This window comes from Phaethon lepturus, unplaced genomic scaffold (assembly GCF_000687285.1).
Source record: "Phaethon lepturus isolate BGI_N335 unplaced genomic scaffold, ASM68728v1 scaffold10740, whole genome shotgun sequence".
Lineage (NCBI taxonomy): Eukaryota > Metazoa > Chordata > Aves > Phaethontiformes > Phaethontidae > Phaethon > Phaethon lepturus.
The window spans coordinates 12,557-31,245 of NW_010514036.1; the positions used below are offsets into that span (position 1 = coordinate 12,557).

Genomic DNA, 18,689 nt, shown 5'->3' on the forward strand with positions numbered 1-18,689 from the left:
GCTGTAAACCATTACTTGTAACATCTAGCTACTGATGAAGCAGTACTGGCTGTTTTTCTGTGAGGGTGTTTCTCCGCATCTCTGGGTGCCCTGTCCTTGAAGGAAAGGATCTGTGTGGGCTGCGTGGCACTTAAAATGGGAAACTGGACCAAACTAACTTTCTGTGTTTCCTCCCTGCCCCATCCTATTGAAATATCCTCTTGGGCTTTCTGCATATTGGATACCTTCATCTAAATGCCCACCTAGAGCAGAGCTGAATAGCAAGACCAGTAAGACTTTATTGGAAATCATACCCTGTTTCATGCCCAGTTTTTAGCATATAGCAAGATAGGGCCAGAAGGATATTGGAGTGGGAGGGGCTGTTTCAGGGTGGACTCGAGCTATCTGCTCTTTGCAGACTGCTGATTTGTGTTTGGGATGCTTCTTGGTTGGGCAGATTGTTCTCCTGTTCAGGACCATGGTGCTTTTCAAATGCATTTCTTTGCCTACACCTTCAAAGATACCTTGATGGATTTGTTAGAGTGCTGCTCTTTATCTATTGCATATTTGCTTGCTTGTGTTTCAGGGAACAAATAAACAAATGGGGTAATGCTAATGAGTACTGCTAGTGAGGAGAATCTAATGAAATTAACCATTTGATTTGTCTTTTAGCAAATGATTTTTGAAACCTCGGTTGACAGTTACTGTTTTGCTGCTCCTTTTCTACAGATTAGCTTCGTTTTATGAATTGGCAATTCCTGAGCTGGAATCTGCAATTAAGAAGAGGCATTACGAGGATAACAGGTGAAAATGTCTGCAAAGGCTTGCATTTTCTTTTCAGTACGACTCTCCCAGGGCTTAGTTAAAAATTCACTTCATGTTGCTTTACCCACCTCTGTGGAGTCTTTCTATCTTTTTTTTATGCTGCTTCAAAGAACTCTGAAGAGATGGCTTTTCTAATTCCAAATTTTCCTGGGCAGTGGGGTGACTAATGATTTCTTTCACTGCTGTCTAAGAAGAAACTTGAGGGGAGATGCATTCAAATTGTAACAAAGCGTGAAAATATGAATGATATCTCTATGTACAGATTGGTCTCATTTTAAGGCACAGACTATGCTGGTACAGTTGAGATATGTGTCTAGCTGTCAGGACAATTGCTGATTGAGACCAACTTTGTTTAGAGCGTGGGTTTTTCTTAAAGACTGTGAAATGGCTCTAATCTCCGGTCCTTGCAGCAAAGAAATGATTCTGTTAATGAAATTCTTCCTCTAGAGGGTTAACTCTGGAGTAAAAGTGTGTTAAAGATTCAGATTTCTTCTGCTGACACCAACAGTGTCTTTTGTACTCTCTGAAGTGTTTTTGCTGACTTGTGGAGGAGAATTTCACATTCCAGAAAGAAGATGATAGAAGCTTTTCACATCCTAATAAACCAAGTCTGTCTGCAGCCCATCTTAGAAAGCAGGTATTGGCACTTGGGCACTGGGGTACGAGCCAGTTATTTGACTGCTGTTGTGGGAGAGGTTGTTTCCTTGTTTTCAGATTTACTGGAGAAAATGAACAGATACTGCTATTTGTGTTGGGGTTGTGGCCAAAGATTTTGGCTAAGATCAGAAGTCTGTTGTTCTGAATAGCGGGAATGTTCCAGATGAAGCTATATGATCCAGAATTGGTATGATGACCCCAATGGTCCAACAAGCTTTCTAACCTCAGTTTATGGCTAAGTTGCAAACTTTAATGGTGTGTGTAGACACCTTGGCTGAGACACCATAGCAAAAGTGGTGCAGTGTTATAAATCACTGAAAACAGTCGTTTTAAATCTAGATACTGGTGCCTTTACTCAGTTCTTCCCCTGTTCCTGTTGTGAAAATTGTTAACTGATAGCTCTATGAATAATCTCAAAATGAAGGCAAGTATAACTATCCTTATTTTAAAATAGAGAAATTAAGAGAAATTACCCAAAATTATGCTGCATATGGGGACAGAGACAAGAACTTGGATCTTGATTGCAAGGCCAGTGCTCCCTTGGGCTGGTTTCTCTTTGCCTGTACTCGTTACAGGTTTTGTGGATTGTTCATCTCTGTGGCTCTTGTTCTGCTTGAATATTTTCCCTGGTCTGATATCAGTAGATTTGTCCAAGAAGATCAGGAGGGTGTGTTGGTGGAATTCCTTACAAGAGACCTGGATTTGCTTCCTTGACTTCCTCTGTGACCTGGACTCCACCACTCAGTCTCTGTGCTGTAAACCTACTCCTGAAAGGAGCAGTAGCAGCCTTGCCTTACCCTTGCTTACCTGACTATTGCCTTTCAGTACCCACCAGAATATTGAAAGCATAAATGAACCCAAGTGTGTAACGTGTTCAGACTCCACGGTATTAAGGACTATGTACAGTTCAGAGGTAGTAAAGGACAGCTCCAGAAACTCATTGCCAGTTTGACAAGAACTGAGGCTACTGTGAAAACAATATGCCAAATTTTCTAGAGAAGTACCTTTTTTCTTAACACTGATGTACTGCAGAAAGCATTCTGTCTTGCTATGAGGCTTGATGCATCAGCAGCAATGGGAGGTTTAGGTGTTCTAGCAGAAAGATTGCAATAGGAGTTTGCTTGGCATATGTTTTTACATAGGTGAGCACATACTTTCTGGGAGGTTCACAGGTGTAATCCCAAGACGTGTAATAAGAGTGCAATTACAAAAGCGCTACACGCCCTTTTCTGCTTACTGCAAGTCTGAGGCATCAAACTATGATTTGTAAAGTCTGTCTCAAGTCTTGTAATTCTACCTGTGATACAGCTCTAGATCTAGCTGGCTGAAATGTTTCCTGAAGACATAAAAGAAACTTGTTTCCATTTGACCCTTTGCTCCTGTGAAAGTCAAAAAGTGGACTGAAATATATTTTCAGATGGGATTTTGCCTTGATGTATGAGCGTGACTGGTTTGGCTAGTGAGGCAGAATGTGGAGATTGTGCAATGCGGTAAGCGTACCACTGAGTTTTTCACTCTGTTGTGCCATTGTTTCCTGCAGCTGTGAGAATATTCAGCCTTTTATTGAGGAATTTCTACAGATCTTCACTTCGGTGCTTCAGGAAAGGAGGTGAGTCTGGCTGAAGGAGGCCCAAGGGGAGGGTCAGCTTGCCTGCCTCTTCCACTCTTTACAACAGAATTGCCCGAGACATTATTATGAGGCATTACGATGCATTTGGGAGTTAGAAATCATTCTAACTAGTTGGAAGAACTGCTGTGAGAGGATTTCAGACTGCAGTACAGACTTTATTGTAAAGGTGAGTAGGGTGTTGCATGACGCTGGAGAATGTTATTCTTCACTCTCTTTAATCCAGGCTTTCAAAGTGGAGGATAGCAATTTAGCCATTAGCTACCTCAACAAGTTTGGCTATTATTACTAATCTGTGCTTTTCAACTGGGTTGACCAGACCAGAAAGATACTAAGTGCTAATGCTGAAGATGCAGAGTGAGTGAGTGGCAGAACCGGTAATTCAGTCTTGTCCTCCTGACAACACTGTCATTCTGATCATGCCATAAACTGTACTTTCTCTGTAATGCGGCACTGGGCTGCAGGTCTTCACATCATGAGGAGTGTTGCAACTGGCTCTAATGGCTCAGACAAAGCGTTCCTGTGGTATAATGGGAGCAAAATCAGACATGGCAACACATGCTGGAAGTGTTGGGTGAGAGGTGACGTGCGTTGCTGTTGAGCAGTGAGGAAGTCAAAGTGGCATAGCAGGGATGGCAGCATGTGACAGGTCTGCTGGTAATTTATTGTGTTCGACTGATTAAACCTGCTTCTGCGTTTTCAGATTTCTCCGTGACTATGATGAGCTGTTTCCTGTCGAGGATGATGTCAGTCTGCTTCAGCAAGCATCATCCACACTGTATCCTCTGCTGTCACCTTGCGGTTTTGCAGACTTGACTGCTCTTAGATTCCTTCACACCAGTAGCATTTCCACTGTTGCTGCCTCTGGCTAAGCTGCATGATTGGCAATGAGTGATGGAAAGTTTTTCTCTTTAAAAAAAACAAAAAACCAAAACCAAAAACACTCAAAAATTAAAAAAAAAAAAGGCAGGGGGGGAAATGTTGATGTAGGCACAGGCTTGGGAGTTGCTGAAAATTGCGTAGTTACTTCGAGGCGAGGTCTGAATATGTGCATCTAGAAATGTCCTTAATGCTGTCCTGTTAGAGATGAGACCAGGACAGCCTATATCCTCCAAGCAGTGGAAAGTGCGTGGGAAGGGGTAGAGAGGAAAAAAGCACAAGCTGTTAAAGATCCAGCACCACCAGCAGCATCTAATGGAGCATCAGCAATAGTGGAGCAATCGGCAAGAGCCGCTGAGGACATGGAAGAGCTCAGGGCTGCATATGCGTCAGAGGGTGAGGTGAGCAGAGCTGTGTGGGTAAGACTGGCTTCTGCTCTTTCTGTCCTTACTTTGTCTGCAGAGAGAGGATTGGTTTGCTCGGTTTTGGGGTTTATAGGAGGTTTAGTCTCATTCTTACCTTTGCTAGATTTCAGTGTGCCCCACGTGCCTTGTGAAATGAGAAACAAAGCTACGCCTGAATCCTGGCTTTATCTTTGAGCAAATTGCTTCTAACTCACGCTGGCTTGGGTTTTCTATTGCTGGGGTTTATTCAAATACCGTGCTTCATCACTGTAGTTCATGTGCAGATTTTTTTAAATGCGCAGCTCATGTTACTTCAGGAAGGGCTTCTCCAGAGTATCCTTGCTGACTCAGGGACAGACAAAAGTAGTTGTGTGGCCAAGTCTGTATCTCAGACCTTGTGTAGCGTGAACAACTTAGCTGATTTCTCTTCTTTTGACTTCAGTCTCTGACTTCTTCGTGTTTAAATTCTGATAACCCAGACTGCTGCTTTCCCCTATGTTTTTTTAATGTGCATACCTGCTTTCCCTCAGCTGCTGTCTCTTTCCAGTAATGCCACCAGTTCTGTTTGGTATCTGTAGTGTGCCGGTGCAGCTGCTGCGCCCATTGCCAAGGTGTCAGGGGTGGAGCTGGATTCTCTGATCTCTCAAGTGAAAGACTTACTGCCAGACCTTGGTGAGGGCTTCATCCTGGCCTGCCTGGAAGAGTACAGCTATAACGCGGAGCAAGTGATCAACAACATTCTAGAAGATAAGCTGGTGCCATACTTGGATAAGCTGGACCGAACAATGCAAAGGTGTGGAACAACTTCTGGCATGGCTTTGATGCTTGTTGTTTTTTCGTTTGTGGGTTATTTAACATCATTCTTACTGAAGGTTAGACACTTGTAGAGCTCTAAGAAGTTGCACCTGCATTTTCTTGGTGTAGATAGCTGCAGTGAGGGCTTCTCATTGCCATCTGCTACTAGCCCTCGTTGTGTCCATGCAGAGGACTGGAACATTCACTGTTCAGCATTTCAGTAGAGCAGACGCTGGGTCGTGTTTTGTGATGGGGGGACAAAAATACTTGTACATTAAACACTCAAATAAGAACCATTAAAATGCCATCATGGAGACATTGGCTTAGCCTGGGCTGGGCAATAGAATGTGTTGCCTTCAAAAGTTATTTTGCTGCGGAGGATAGGGTCATAGATGTTAAAAATCCCACCTGTCCTGCAGGAAAGGGCATCTTCAAAGGAACTAATTCAGCTGAAATTCAACCTGCAGGGTCAAATACGGTATTTGACAGGCTACTGTTTTGCAGTTGAAGTCAAACCAGAGAAAGATTGGAAATGGCAATTCAGATCCATTTTTATCTACCCTGTGACAAACTTGCCAGGCTTGTGCTTGTTTCTCTGGGTTGTACATGGGATGTAGGGTTTATAGCTGGCAGTGGAATTGAGTTGTTTTAGTTTGTCTGCAGCTGCTAGTGTGTGTTTGTGCTGCAACAGCAGTTTCTTGCTGAGTGTCAGGATGTGAATGTGCTGTTTGTTCATATTTCATGGAGGAATGGGCAGACTGTTTCAGTGTTGCTTTAAAAAAGGAAAGCATCTTTATCAGAAAAATGATGTAAAAAAAAAAAAAAATCTTAGTTTTGCACAAATCTTCATGCTCTCACAGTCAAATCTGCTGACTTTGGCACGAATTATGTGGGGTGGGCTTTTGGAAGGGTTGGTTTTTTTCCTGCAAAGCCAGCAGTTACAGAAGATACGGCTGGATTTTTTTTTTTTCCTGTCTCTTGCATCTTGAAACAAAACTGTCAGTTCAATAGCAAATGCAGAATTTTGATTTCAAAATGAGCACAGCAGCATTTTCAGCTGTCCAGCTGAGCTAACAGCACCAACAAAATGAATGTAAAAATAACAGTCTTTTGACTTATAAGTTGAACAAATGTAAACCTGGAACCCTGAGAAAGAATTAAGAAGGAACCATAGGGAGATAAATATCCTGAAATCAACAGCAGCAAATTATTGGAATTTTTTCCAGCATGTAATTCATCATATTTTGTGTTTGGCTTTACTGAGTCACTGTTTTGAGACCAGGCAGTCTGTTGAGTATTCCATGCTGCTGAACGGTTTTACTTATTCTTAAATGAACAGAAGAATTTTCTTTTTGCTGTCTGTAAGTTGCTTCAGTTTCCCCACAGAGATAAGCTTCAAAAACTGTGCCTTTTATCTTAGACCAATGCCACGTAGTGGTCGAGCACATACTAGAGTGCGGCTGTGAAATGAAGGAGTGGCAATCTGTGACCCAGCCAGCACCACAAAGAGGATCTTGGCATGCTTTGGGTGACTGAGACTGACAAAGAATAAACCAAGGTCTTAGGAAGACTTGGTCTTCCTCAGTTCACCTTTGTTTTTCTTCTCTCTCCTCTGTTTTTGTTTTTTTTAACAGACAGCTGAAGCCAGACCCTACTCCTCTAGTCACTTCTCGCTATAATGTTTTCCAGAACGATGAGTTTGATGTTTTCAGTAGGGACTCAGTGGATGTCTCTCGGATACAAAAAGGGAAGCGGTGAGTATCTTGCACCCTTAATTAACCCTGTCAGGAGGAATAAATACATGTGAACCTGTAAATTTATTTCTCGTACAAACCTCCTGCAGGAATGTGTTGGCAGGGGTAAGGCTTATCAAAAATGTTTCCCACCTGTTTCTTCTGTTTCCCACCTGTTTCTTCTGTTTCCCACCTGTTTCTTCTGTTTCTCTGGGAAAGTAAAAAAAATATTTTTAGGGGGTTAGTTTCAGTTAGTGTTTTTCCTAATTGTCTTTCCTCAGTATGCTGCTAGAGGTTGCTTTGCCAAGCTCATTTGTAATGTCAGGCTCTTGCTTCTTGGTCTTAATGTTAAACGTGTACTGAACAACAAACCATCTCTACCAGCCTGGGATTGTGAATCAGAACTGAGAAGAAATAATCATTTGGTTTAGATCCAAGTGAAGCTTCAATATCCATCTACTTCAAAATGTGGTAACACTCAGTGGCTTAGGCTGCTTTTGTTGCTGCTGCTGCTGTATGCTTCCTGCAGAAGGGCATTTCCTTTGCTTTCTGCCTAGTTTGCTGTGTCGTTCTGTGCCACGCTCCATGCAGATATAGGTTAGGGCATTGTCCTGCTGGCCCCCATTGATGTCCACTGTATCTCTCTAATATGGTGATTTGTTTTGGATTCTTGTTATATGCTGTCTCTAGCTAGCCAACTCTGATCTTTAGGTTGGTGTATATTTACACAGGATGTAAATAAAAGTCTGGCTGGAGATTCAGCCACATGACCCCGGGAGCTCCGACTTCAGGTTTTGCTTGCAAAGCTGCATCAAACTCTCAGGAGAAAACCACTTTTGTCACAAAGTCCAGTCAAACAGCTTTTCAGCAGTGGTGCTGTAGTGCTTAGATTGGCTCAACTAGGCAAGAAAATATTTTCTTTTCTCTCTGGCCAAGACAATGACTTTTGAAGTGTCCACAGGTAAGAATTCACAGGCACAATCTCTCTCCTTTCTCCTCATTGTGTTGCCTTGCTCAGAGTGCAGGCAGGCACCTTGTCAGCGGGAGCCTTGTCCACAGGCACGCTTGGTTATCTCCCGCCTCCCCAAAGTTTTGCACATGGGGGTGGCTGCTGCAGTGGCCGGCCAAGGCCAGAGAGCAGTGCCTGAGCTCAGCACAGTGCTTCCAGCGTCCAGAATAACTCTGCTGGGAGCTCCCTCTGCAGATCGGTGACAGAGCTTGGGAAGCTGTAAGTCGTCTCTGAGCTGGGTTGTGGGACCCTCCTCCCACGGCATTGCCCTCCGGCTGCTGGCAGGGAGGCTGCGTCTTCCCTCCAGTGGTAACACCACTCCTTGAGAAAGCTGTCAGGTCTTCTGCCGTACTGTTAACGTGACCTCTTGGGATTATCCTCCTCTTATTGCTGCTGTTCCTGGTGTCTCTTGGCCTCCCTCAGGCTATGTCGTCTTCATTTCAAAACGGTTCTTCTTGCACTGAGAACTCTCTCTGCAGCGTTCCAGACACGTTATTTATGTTTTGAGTGGTTTTTAAAAGCTGGAGGTAACTAGCTGTGACCAGCAATGTACACCCTATACCGAAGTCAACCATATCTAACTAAATCAAAGGATAAGCTATAGTATGTTGCTCTCTAGGATTTAACATTCAGAACTCCATAAATGTGAAGAATGTGTCATTTCAGCACTAAAAGTGCAAGATCCTCAGTAGTCCTTGTTCCACAAGCAAGAAGCATCTGGGTAACAGGGTTTCTCTACCCTCGTTTGAGATCTGCTTTACGATTTGAATTGTATCAGTATTTTATTTTTTTATTCTCCTTCTTAAAATCTCTCGCTCACTAAATTCTGCTTGTGTTTAGAGTGTTGTTGCTGCCTAAGCATGGTGTCACATGCATCAAGAACCAGATCAGGCTGGGTCCCGTTGTGCTATGCGGGTAAGCGTAAGCAGTTTGGGGCAGGGACTGTTAATGTGAAGGAGAAAGCCTAAGATGAGGAGAGAAACAAGCACGAGGAAGTGAGCATACTAGCACATACGTGATTCTCTGCTGATCCTGAAAAGTGATCACACCTGCCTGTGCCTGCCCAGCTGTAATTCCTAACTGAATCTGTGTCTTGAAGTCAGAGCATGTCTTGAACACTGTGGGATTTAGAGGAGTTAGCCCACTGTTTTTCCTGGATTTGGTGCCTGAAACATCTCATTGCAGCTCTTCTGCAGTCATTAGACCAGCTCAACAGGAAACAATTATCAAATACTTAGTTCAATCTCATGCTGAGTACCAACAGAAGATGTTATCCCAGCCTAGGTATGTGTGAACTAACCACATGCTTTGTAGGGCATTTTGCAGCTAAACACAGGCATGTGACAGAGTGAGTCACGGACGAGAGGGAGAACCACATCTATCCGTAATGTTACTTTGTTTTGAGATTCTTAATGAAAATCAGGCTCCTTATATCACTTCCCCACTGCTTGCTAGTATGTCACATAAGTCTGTCCATTCTTGAGTTACTGGCAGTCTGCCTTGGACGGGTTCTTTCTCTTATAATATCCAGATGCCAAATAGATCACTGGTGCATGTTCCTCCTAGACTTTGAAGGCTGGAAGTTGTCCTGTGAATACCAGCATGTACTTGGCTCATCTGAAAAATGGAACTTCAAAGAGTTTATGCTTATGCAGCCTGAGACATAGCATCTGAGTGGCTGCTTTTTAATACCTCTGTCAAAATTCTGTTTCTTGGTCTTCCCTTCTTTAAAATGACTGTCATTTACTTGCGTCCTTAAATTTATAAAAAATTGTACATGCGCGCTTTGAGATAGTGGACTAGTGATTCTGATCCAACCTCTGTTCTCTTCATTGTTACTTGTGCTTATTCTAATCCTTACTTGCTGCACTGGTAATTTTTTGGCTCTCTCCATCTACGTTCGTATCTTGCATCTCACGTTCGCAAGCTGAGGTTCTTGACTGTAGGAACGTACGTGTCCGTGCAGTGGTTACTCTCACGCAGCCATGATTTGCAGCTGCGCGTGCTACCGCAGTGAGACGATACTGCAGCGTGGTGTTAGAGGGCACTCTGAGCCTCGCAGAGCCGCCTCGGAGACTGGAGTCTCAGCCCGAACAGCTTGCCATTCAAGATCCATGGGACTTCTTGGATTTTGGTCAAATTTCAGCTTGAGTATAACTGCATTTGGCCTCATGTAAAACCTTCATTTTTGTCTCAAACGGTAGTGGTGGTGTCCAATTCCTCTTCTTATCTGCTGTGAAATCTTGCTGGGCTTCTATTTAAAAATGACTTTGTTCCAAGCCAGGAGTGGCTGTTTTTAGTAGCCAGACAAACAGCCCTATTATAAATGAGAGAGGAAATAGGTAGGCTTAAGTACTGCTTGTGGAATTTGAGATGAGACTTCTGTTGCTTCAGTTTCCACTTGCTAACAGGGGCAAAAAGCAACTTATAGAGAAGATCTTTACACTGCCTTTCTATGTCTCCCCTCTATTTCTGTGCTGTGGAGTGCAGGAGGGAGAAGGACACGACCAAGAGTTTGCTGAATGACAAACGCCTGGTTGCTGAGCAGAAGGAGCGCTACAGCCAGTACAGCATGATTGTGGAGGAGATCCCTGTGCAACCAGGAGAAGCTCAACTCTACAAGGAGGACTATGAGGACGAGTACGATGACACTTACGATGGAAACCAAGTGGGGGCAAATGATGCTGACTCAGATGATGAGCTGATCAGTAGGAGGTAGGTGCTGTGGCTTCAGTGAATGGGAGGTTGATGGGAGTTGCCACCTAGAGTGTCTGGCTCGCACAAACCTGTTCAATGCTGGTTTTGGCTCTGTTTCTCAATGAGGACATCCATGCTTCAAAACCACCCCTTTTCCTGCTGCTGCTTTCTCTGTAACATGTGAGGAGGGAGGTTTGGGGGGCTCTTTCTCTCCTGCTGGTGGGGAGTGTTGCCATGGCATGCACCCAGGCCATTCTCAGCCTTCCACTTTCTGTGTCGGCAGGACTTGGCTGTTGCTTCAACTAATCAGCAAATCAAAGGTCGAATTTTGCCGTTGTGTTGAAACTTGCACTCAGCAGTTTCATAGCAGAACCGGCTATGCCAAGGTGGGGGAAAATGGGCTATCTTGAATAATCAGCATCGAGTGTAGCTGTGCGACATAAAATGGCTGGTTAGCAAAGGAAAACTGCAAAATCTGTAAAATTGTACAACTTCTACTCCTTGCCAATCCCCTCTGACATCTTGGAATGCTTACACCTAGAATTCAGTCCTTGGTGGACTGCACAGCATTCTCCACAATGACTGACTGCTGGAGACAATTAGCTTTTAGGAAAGCAAAGGGTTAATTCGGGATGGGAGTTGTAGAATATTTATTTTAGAAATAAGACCTAGAGATAGAAAATATGTTGTAAAAGCTGGTTTAACACTTCTGAAAGTGGCCTTTTAAATTCTGATATATTACGAAGATGTCACCATTTGTAACCTCAAACCAAAATGCATTTTTCAGGTTCTTTTGTCCCTTTTTTTTTTTTTTTGACTCCTGATGTGTGGTGAGGCTTCAATATAAATCGTTTTTGTGGTTTGATTGTAACTGTGGCATTCAGGTCTCTTCCCCTATTTCGTGTGCTCACTGCTCCTACAGCAGCAATAGGAACAATTAGTGGGTGTTACTGCTGAAAACTACATCTGTAGGTTTGAAGTAACAAAGGCATTTCTGGTTTTACATTTATTTCTTTGACAGTGGAATGGTGGATCTGAATTCCAATAGAATTCAAGCACACACTCACAAACATGTTAAAGACGACCTAAAGGCATGTTGGTGAATCGTGCCTTCACCCCCCTCCAGGCCCTTTGCTGCTCTGCGTGTTCAGGGTGATTCATAAAGCTTGATGGCTTTCTGCAAGTATTTCCCCCTGTATGAAACTGGGGCGCAGCAATGAAATTGGGGCTCCGTGACCCATAACCGTGGGTCCATAACCACTGACCAGTCAGAGTGGTTTCAGAGCACAGCACTTTCTGAGTGTTAATGTTTCTGCCTGAGTTTGAGCTTGAGGTTTGAGGGTTTGTCTTTGTACAATAGATGCTCCCTAACTGGTGAGCTAAAGCCTAGCAAAGTACACTCCTTATTAATGCCTTGTGGCTGTGCCTGGATCCCCTTCTCCCAGAGGAAGCAGTTGTTTCCTTGGAGAAATTCCTTGTGAGGTTTCAGGTTTTTCCTGACCTGCTCCTTTTTTTAAACTATTATTATTTTCAATAACAACTTCATAGTGAACATTCCCCAGTGAAGAACGTCTGTGTTCGTTAATTGCCCATAGTAAATGTGTCATTAGCTACTGGGTCTCTTTTTTTCTTTTCAGAAAAAGAAGCAAGTCCTTGAAATTTGTAGATTCTCATTTGAAAGATAAGATGCAAAACGAGAAGGATATGCTGTTCAGTGAAACGTTTGTGGCTGTACTGTCTTCATTGCTGACTGTTGGTGTCTTATTTCTCAGGCCATTCACAATTCCGCAAGTCTTGAGGCCTAAAGGACAGGAGGAAGGACAGGAGGAAGAGGAAGAGGATGAAGAAGAGGAGGAGGAAGCTGAAAAGGAAAGAACAAAGGTGACATTTAGTTTGTGGTTGGAGTCTCATTAAGATTTATCATGTGTCTTACCTGCTTCACCTGCTCGTGTTTGCCAGAGATGATGTGGAGCAGATTTCCTCTTTTGGAGAGCAAATCTTTTAACAGAGCATGGAGACTGAGCTGCTTTCCAGAGCGGCTACTTCTGCGGTCTGCTGGACTGTGAAATGTCCCCTGAGTACAACTAGCCACTGCTTCATAGGCTAGCTGTACTGGAGCAAGGACACTTACTCCATGGAGAGGTTTAATCTCCATTATTCCATAGACAGACGATGCCAGCAGAGCACTTTGAGGGTCACTAATGCTCTGTTGTTGTGGATATACTGGAAATACTGACATTGATGGTGTTGCTGGCAGAGGTAGGATATGTAAAGAAGTCTCGGTCAGGTTTTCTGCCAGGTTTTGTGTTTAGAGTCACTGACACCAATCCTGCTGGCTCAGCCAGAAGAGATAACAAACACTGAATTCACTCTGTTCTATGGTCCAACAGAATCGCTTCCCGCTCTAGCCCTTTGCATGATGCTGATGAGTTTACTGATCTCTTTCCTTCCTTCCCATGGTAGGACCATTTTGTGCAGGACCCAGCTGTACTGCGGGAGAGAGCTGAAGCCAGGCGGCTGGCTTACCTTGCGAGGAAGGGGTAAGTAAGCATCTCCCTCTGCGGGCTGAAACCATGGCTCTGCTGTAGTTAGCAGGTGTTTTGCTGTTGACTTGAACTGTTGAGGATATACCTGTTCCTTAACATTCCTGTATGTCAGGGTCACTACCACGGTGGTGTTAACTTCCTCACCCAACTTTTACTTCACTGTGGATTGTGCTATCCCATTAAATGGGTAGGCCTGTCCCTCTATCATAAGCAGCAGAACCCTGTGCAGGATAGGATCTTGGAGAGCACAGCTTCTTAGAGCTTGAACAGCTCCCGCAGGGATCTCAGGACAGCTTAATAGCTGGCTTTAGCTGACAGACTCAGCGTGTAGGATGCAGTCATTGTGCAGCTAATGCTGATACTCAGCTTTTGCAGAAGCCCTGCAGAGCTGGGGTGAGCCGAGGCTCAAGACCTGATGGTTGAACTCCCCCCACCCAGTTGGTTCTCAGGATCGATATATTTTGTCCCCCAGATGTGCAGTGTGCTTGTTGTGATGTCCTTTTTCTGTGTACTCCAGGCACAAGCACGACAGCTCTGCTGTTGTTGGGAATGTCAAAGGCCATGGGCAGAACCGGGAAACAGTGCAGGAACGAAGGAAGAAGGAAGCAAACAAAAGCACGAGAGCTAACCATAATCGACGAGTCATGGCAGACAGAAAGCGAAATAAAGGCATGATCCCTTCCTGAAGGACTCTCTGCGCTGGTGTTGCATCATCCCCAGTCCTCTGCTTAGGAGGAGGCAGTTGTGCTCCGTTCCGTCAGCACTCCCCTTGCTCAGGGGACTGGATGTTGTGGTTCAATACCTGGCTCTTCAGCTCACACAGAATTGCACACCCTGTGGGAGGGCTGCCCATCCACGGGAAGGAACTGCCCTCCGGGCAGACCCGAACTGCTCTTTGGTTTATAGACACATGTGTATGACAGAGGGCTGCACCGTGAAGCATCGGACAGGCTGCACCAGCCATTCGTTTCCTTTTGTACTATTTATAATTCGGAGAATTTTATTTTCATACTGGCTCCTTGTGCCCTCTCCACAACGCAAGCGGGCTTCCATGCCATGCAGCGGGCCGCCCTGAGAGCAAGGCTTCCCTGGAACAGCCCTCACAGCTTTCTGCTCCACTGAAATGCCTTATCCTGAAGTACAACTTGAAGGTTGGTGGGGAAACGCTCAGGCTGTTCCCGTTGCCAGCAGACACAGGGGTTCAGGTGAATTAGACCATACAAATTTCTGTCCCTTGAGTGAGGCGTGTGAAAACAGAACGTGCAAATAAATGATTTAGATCTTTTAGTTGCTGTTGTCGGCTCTTATGACCTGTAATGTTCTTGAACTTGGAGGAACCTCAACAAGCCTTTTAATGTGCTGTATCTGCAGGCAGTGAAATTGAGTTGCTGTTTTGTGTTGGTTTAAGGTAATGAGATCTAGCCACAGCCACTGAGACTAAAGATACTTGAAAATCAGGATCAAGGCATCCTAAGCAAGATGACAGTAGCATGGAAATCATAGTTGAAGGCAGCAGGGTCAGAGTCCCTGGGGACTGCCTCCTCGATAACTGCTTGTCACACTCAGTGAAGCAGAACTGCACTGATCATCATGTCTGCTGTTGGGAAGGCTGGGAGCTAATAGTAAACAGCAGTTTGTAGTTGCTGAAAGGACTTCTCTGGAGGACTATCTTTTGTTATGGAGTTGTCCCCTAGGCAGGGAGACACACAAATTACTGAGTTTAATTCTCAAGCTGTTTGTAAGGTGCTCAAATGCCATGGCAATGGCTGCTACACTGTGCCTAGGTGAGCCTGGAGTACCTGCCAGCAGCTGGTGATAAAACTGTTCCAGTTGCTGTTGTCGCGGAGCATTAGCACGTTTTTGGAGTGCTGTCCCCATCATGGAGATGAACTTTCAGGTAAACAATTAGGCTTTGCTTGGTTAATCTGCTCCAAGGCCACCTCCTCACTGCCACCCTCTCTGTGGTTTGTTGGGGTCTTTTTTTTTTTCCCCAGTAATGCAAAGGTGCCTGTGGTCATCATCCCCATGCTGAGAAAATCAGCAGTGGGTTATGTAGTGTTAGAGCTGCTGTTCCAGCGTCAACCTGGGGCTGCCTTCCCACTTCGGAACGCTGCAGGAGTGCTTTGGCAGTAATAAGCTCTGTAGGCACGTAGGTTGCTGCCTCGTTTTACGCAGAGGGCGGGGACTACAGGGCTCTATGATCAGCGCTGCTGCCAAACACTGTTGTGCTGGGGATGTCTTCAGAAAGTGTAGGAATGGCTGTCACTGTTACGCAAGGAAGATGAAGTCCTGAGTACTGTGAAGACAAGATTTTTCTTTGCATATCAGTACTGCCCAAACCCCCTAATGATAAGGCATGAGAAAGAGAATTATATTTACCAACCTCCCAAAATCCACTGTCGAGGGAAATCAGCTGCTAGGGTAACTACTCTTCTGTAGCTCCTGTTCTCTGGACTAATAGCTTCATTTCCTCTCTGCTAGTCTGCCACAATGCTGTCTCCTCCTTCCTAATACTGTATTCATCTTTAGTTCTTGCTTCTAAGAAGCTGCAAATCTCCATCACCTGCTCAGCACAGCATGAAGTTATCAGCACTGCAGACAGAGCTGGTAGTAAAGCAGGCAGTCTTATACTGTATGAGATTATTCCAAGCAAGCTTAAACTGTTCTCTTAAGCATTTCTATAAAAGCACAGCTGGGACTGTGAAAGCTGTAGTTGTTTTTTTTTCCTGAAAAAAACACAAGCACAATGTTTTCTAAGTAAGTCCTCTTTGTGTTCTTAATGTTTTACTACTGGCACCTATTTGCAAACCAAATAAAGCTTCTTTCATTAGCACTGGCTCTAATTTGCTCTGCCTCATCCATTGCTAAAATTCTTCCTTATGAGTGAAAATATAGTGAGGAGGGAGAGATGTACCTTCTGGGCTGGTAGAGTGGGAAAGGGGGAAGAGCAGGAGTCATTCAGCCAGATCTTCCTACAGCCACCTGAGAGCCCAGAGTAACTAACTGAATCATTACCCTCATCCCTGTGAAGAAATATGTGTTTGACACGGCCACCGGGAACAGGGGTGCACCCTTCAGTGAAGTTGCTGAGAACAGAATTACTCCTTCCCCCCCTTGCAGAGCTAAGGAACTCCTCTCCCTTCTTAGCAGCTCCCCTTTGATCAGAGAGGACAGAGGTGGGCTTGTAGCGTCCTACACAAGCCTGACAAGAGAGTGCTGCCCCTCGAGCCACTTGAGAAGGCACAGAAATAGCTAGGAAAGAGATTACATCCCATTTCCTTAGGTTTTCGACCAGCTAAAGGTTACATACCATCCCCACTTGCAGCCTGGCAGACCGACGGGCACGCACCAGCGCTCGCCTGCAGTACTGAGGCCCCGAGCACCAGTGGTGAGGCAGATTTCTCGCTCGTTAAGGCAGGGGTGGCAGCAGCATCTGCTGCAGCTGTGAAAGGATGACAGGCCAAGAACCTCATCAAAGATGTAAATGATTTTAAGTTACTTTTCTTTGAACAAGACTGGAAGAAAGCAGACAGCACCTTACCCCCCTCTTAAAGTTCTCATCAGGCAGAAGTCCAGAGTAGTGTCAGTATACCTCAGCTGTGGAAAAGCTTTCAAACCATTTTTAGGAGGATGTGATTTCTTACAGCGTCTTGAAACTAAGGCATAGGGCCTCACTGAAGCATCCTCCATCTCCTAGATAAGGAGAAGTTACAAGCAGGCCAAAACCACAGAGGCAGGAGACACGGACCAAGAATTTTTTATTTTAACACAGTAAGTTTGAGTACAGCAGCAGAACTCCTTGAGTCCATCTTGGTTTATATCATATCAGTAGGTGGCTGATACAATCTCGCAGTTGTTCCATCAGGAATCCATTTCCATTTTGATACAACCAGTTTCAGGAGGCCGAATCCTTCTCTGCAGTGTCTTTTGCCACCCCAGGCTGGATCCTGCTGCTGAGCATTTCAGTCTTCACTTGCCTCATACTTGTGCTTGATGTGTTTCCACAGTTTCTGTATTCAAAATAACCAAAAAAAACCCCCAAAGGGTAATCTTAGCCAGCTTTTCAGTGGTCCCAGGATAAAGTTTCACTTTAAAATGCAAGTTACCATGAAACCTATGCCCGTAACAGGCAACAGCAAGGGGGGAGAACTAGAGTTTGTAGGAAAACACATGCACGAGTACCAGCAGGGTACACAACAGCGCGGGTACTGTCATCCTGCGTTTCCCTGCTATGTGGAGGCACACCCTGCTCCATGACAGCAACAGTCCCTCACATGGGTTTTGGGAGGAGCAGCTAGGCAGCAGCCCAGAAGCCACGAGCCCACTCTGGGGGCACGAAGCTGCTTCCTGCTCTGGAACAGATATGGTAGAACAGTTTGTCCTCCTACTGCTTTGTCTGTCCCCTCTGCCTTCCTACCCTGTGAGCCAGAGATTTACTAAAGTATGCCAGTCGCATTGCCTCGGCTTCCCGCTCAGGCTAGAGGGGGCATTTCTGCTCCCGGAGATACGGGATGCACAAAATAATCCTATTCCAGGCACTGAAATCTGCTGGACAGTCAGGACTGAGGGAAGTGCTGTGCAAGGGCAAGGTGCGTGCCATGCTTTGCTGTTTGTTGTAGACAATGCTGTAGTTGTTTATTAAAAAAAACAACTTACACTTCTTGATCGTTTTGTTTTCCAACCCTGCCTGAGAAAACGTTAGCTCATAGATTAATGCTACAATTAAAAAAAGGAGTTTGAGTGCAAGGCTGAAGTTCAAGTGTGATCTTATGGCAGCTTTTAACAAATGACTGTTGCTAAAAAGGAGGAGACTGGGATCCAGGTCTTGCTCTTACTGTATTTCCTCATCTCGCCCAGTCCCTGGTGAGTTACTTCAGGGCGGTGAAGCTGCCACTTTGTGTGGTATCAGTTTTCAGCTGGTTTCATGACCTGGTTCAGGAGGCCAAAGAGCAGACACCGCGCTGCCAGGGAAGGCGCAGGGCAGCTCTTTCCAGCATCAGAGCCATAAAGATGCCCTGGCTATCCTGTGAAACTGCATCCTGGGTGCTCCGAGACCCAAGGCACATCAGCACTGCAAGACAGGGAAGAGGACCGCTGTGCTGCAGACAGGAATGTGCAACACACCGAGTTTGTACTTGGTGCAAGATGGAAATAACAGCACCTCCTGCCTCTTCTTAGGGCACACACTGCATGACCTCATCCTGGCCAGGAAAACATTCTGTGTCCTGTCCGTGTGACTCTGGATCCAGGCAGTGATTAGCCCATCACAGCTCTACTTTGATACATAAGGATGACTTACAGGGTCTCATGTAACGTTCGCACTACCACGCCACAACTGAACAGCCCCGCTTGTCCCCCAGCCATTAATGCCTCCCTCTGCTACGGGCAGGTCGTGAAAGGCGGAGGGCTACAGACCCACGGACTGCAAAGCAAGCTCGATCCATTTTAACCTTCCTGCATCCGCCGTCTTTGACACCTTTTCCCCAGCGGCTCCGCAGCCAGAGAGGCCTAAGAACACACCGAAGCCCTCGCTACCAA

At 45.2% G+C, this 18,689-nt stretch overlaps 1 protein-coding gene across 2 annotated transcripts in view; it reads left to right on the top strand.

Annotated features, from left to right (window-relative positions):
* ASCC2 (activating signal cointegrator 1 complex subunit 2) overlaps window positions 1-13,837 on the top strand; it is a 23,701-nt gene extending 9,864 nt beyond the window's left edge. For both annotated transcript variants that reach the window (XM_010291836.1, XM_010291844.1), the window contains 11 exons: window positions 709-783; window positions 1,334-1,441; window positions 3,002-3,070; window positions 3,792-3,866; window positions 4,173-4,368; window positions 4,950-5,164; window positions 6,801-6,920; window positions 10,399-10,623; window positions 12,378-12,486; window positions 13,069-13,145; window positions 13,669-13,837. In XM_010291836.1, the coding sequence (XP_010290138.1) occupies window positions 709-783; window positions 1,334-1,441; window positions 3,002-3,070; window positions 3,792-3,866; window positions 4,173-4,368; window positions 4,950-5,164; window positions 6,801-6,920; window positions 10,399-10,623; window positions 12,378-12,486; window positions 13,069-13,145; window positions 13,669-13,837 (1,438 nt within the window). The remainder of the gene's footprint in view (window positions 1-708; window positions 784-1,333; window positions 1,442-3,001; window positions 3,071-3,791; window positions 3,867-4,172; window positions 4,369-4,949; window positions 5,165-6,800; window positions 6,921-10,398; window positions 10,624-12,377; window positions 12,487-13,068; window positions 13,146-13,668) is intronic.
* Window positions 13,838-18,689: the final 4,852 nt, after the last annotated feature.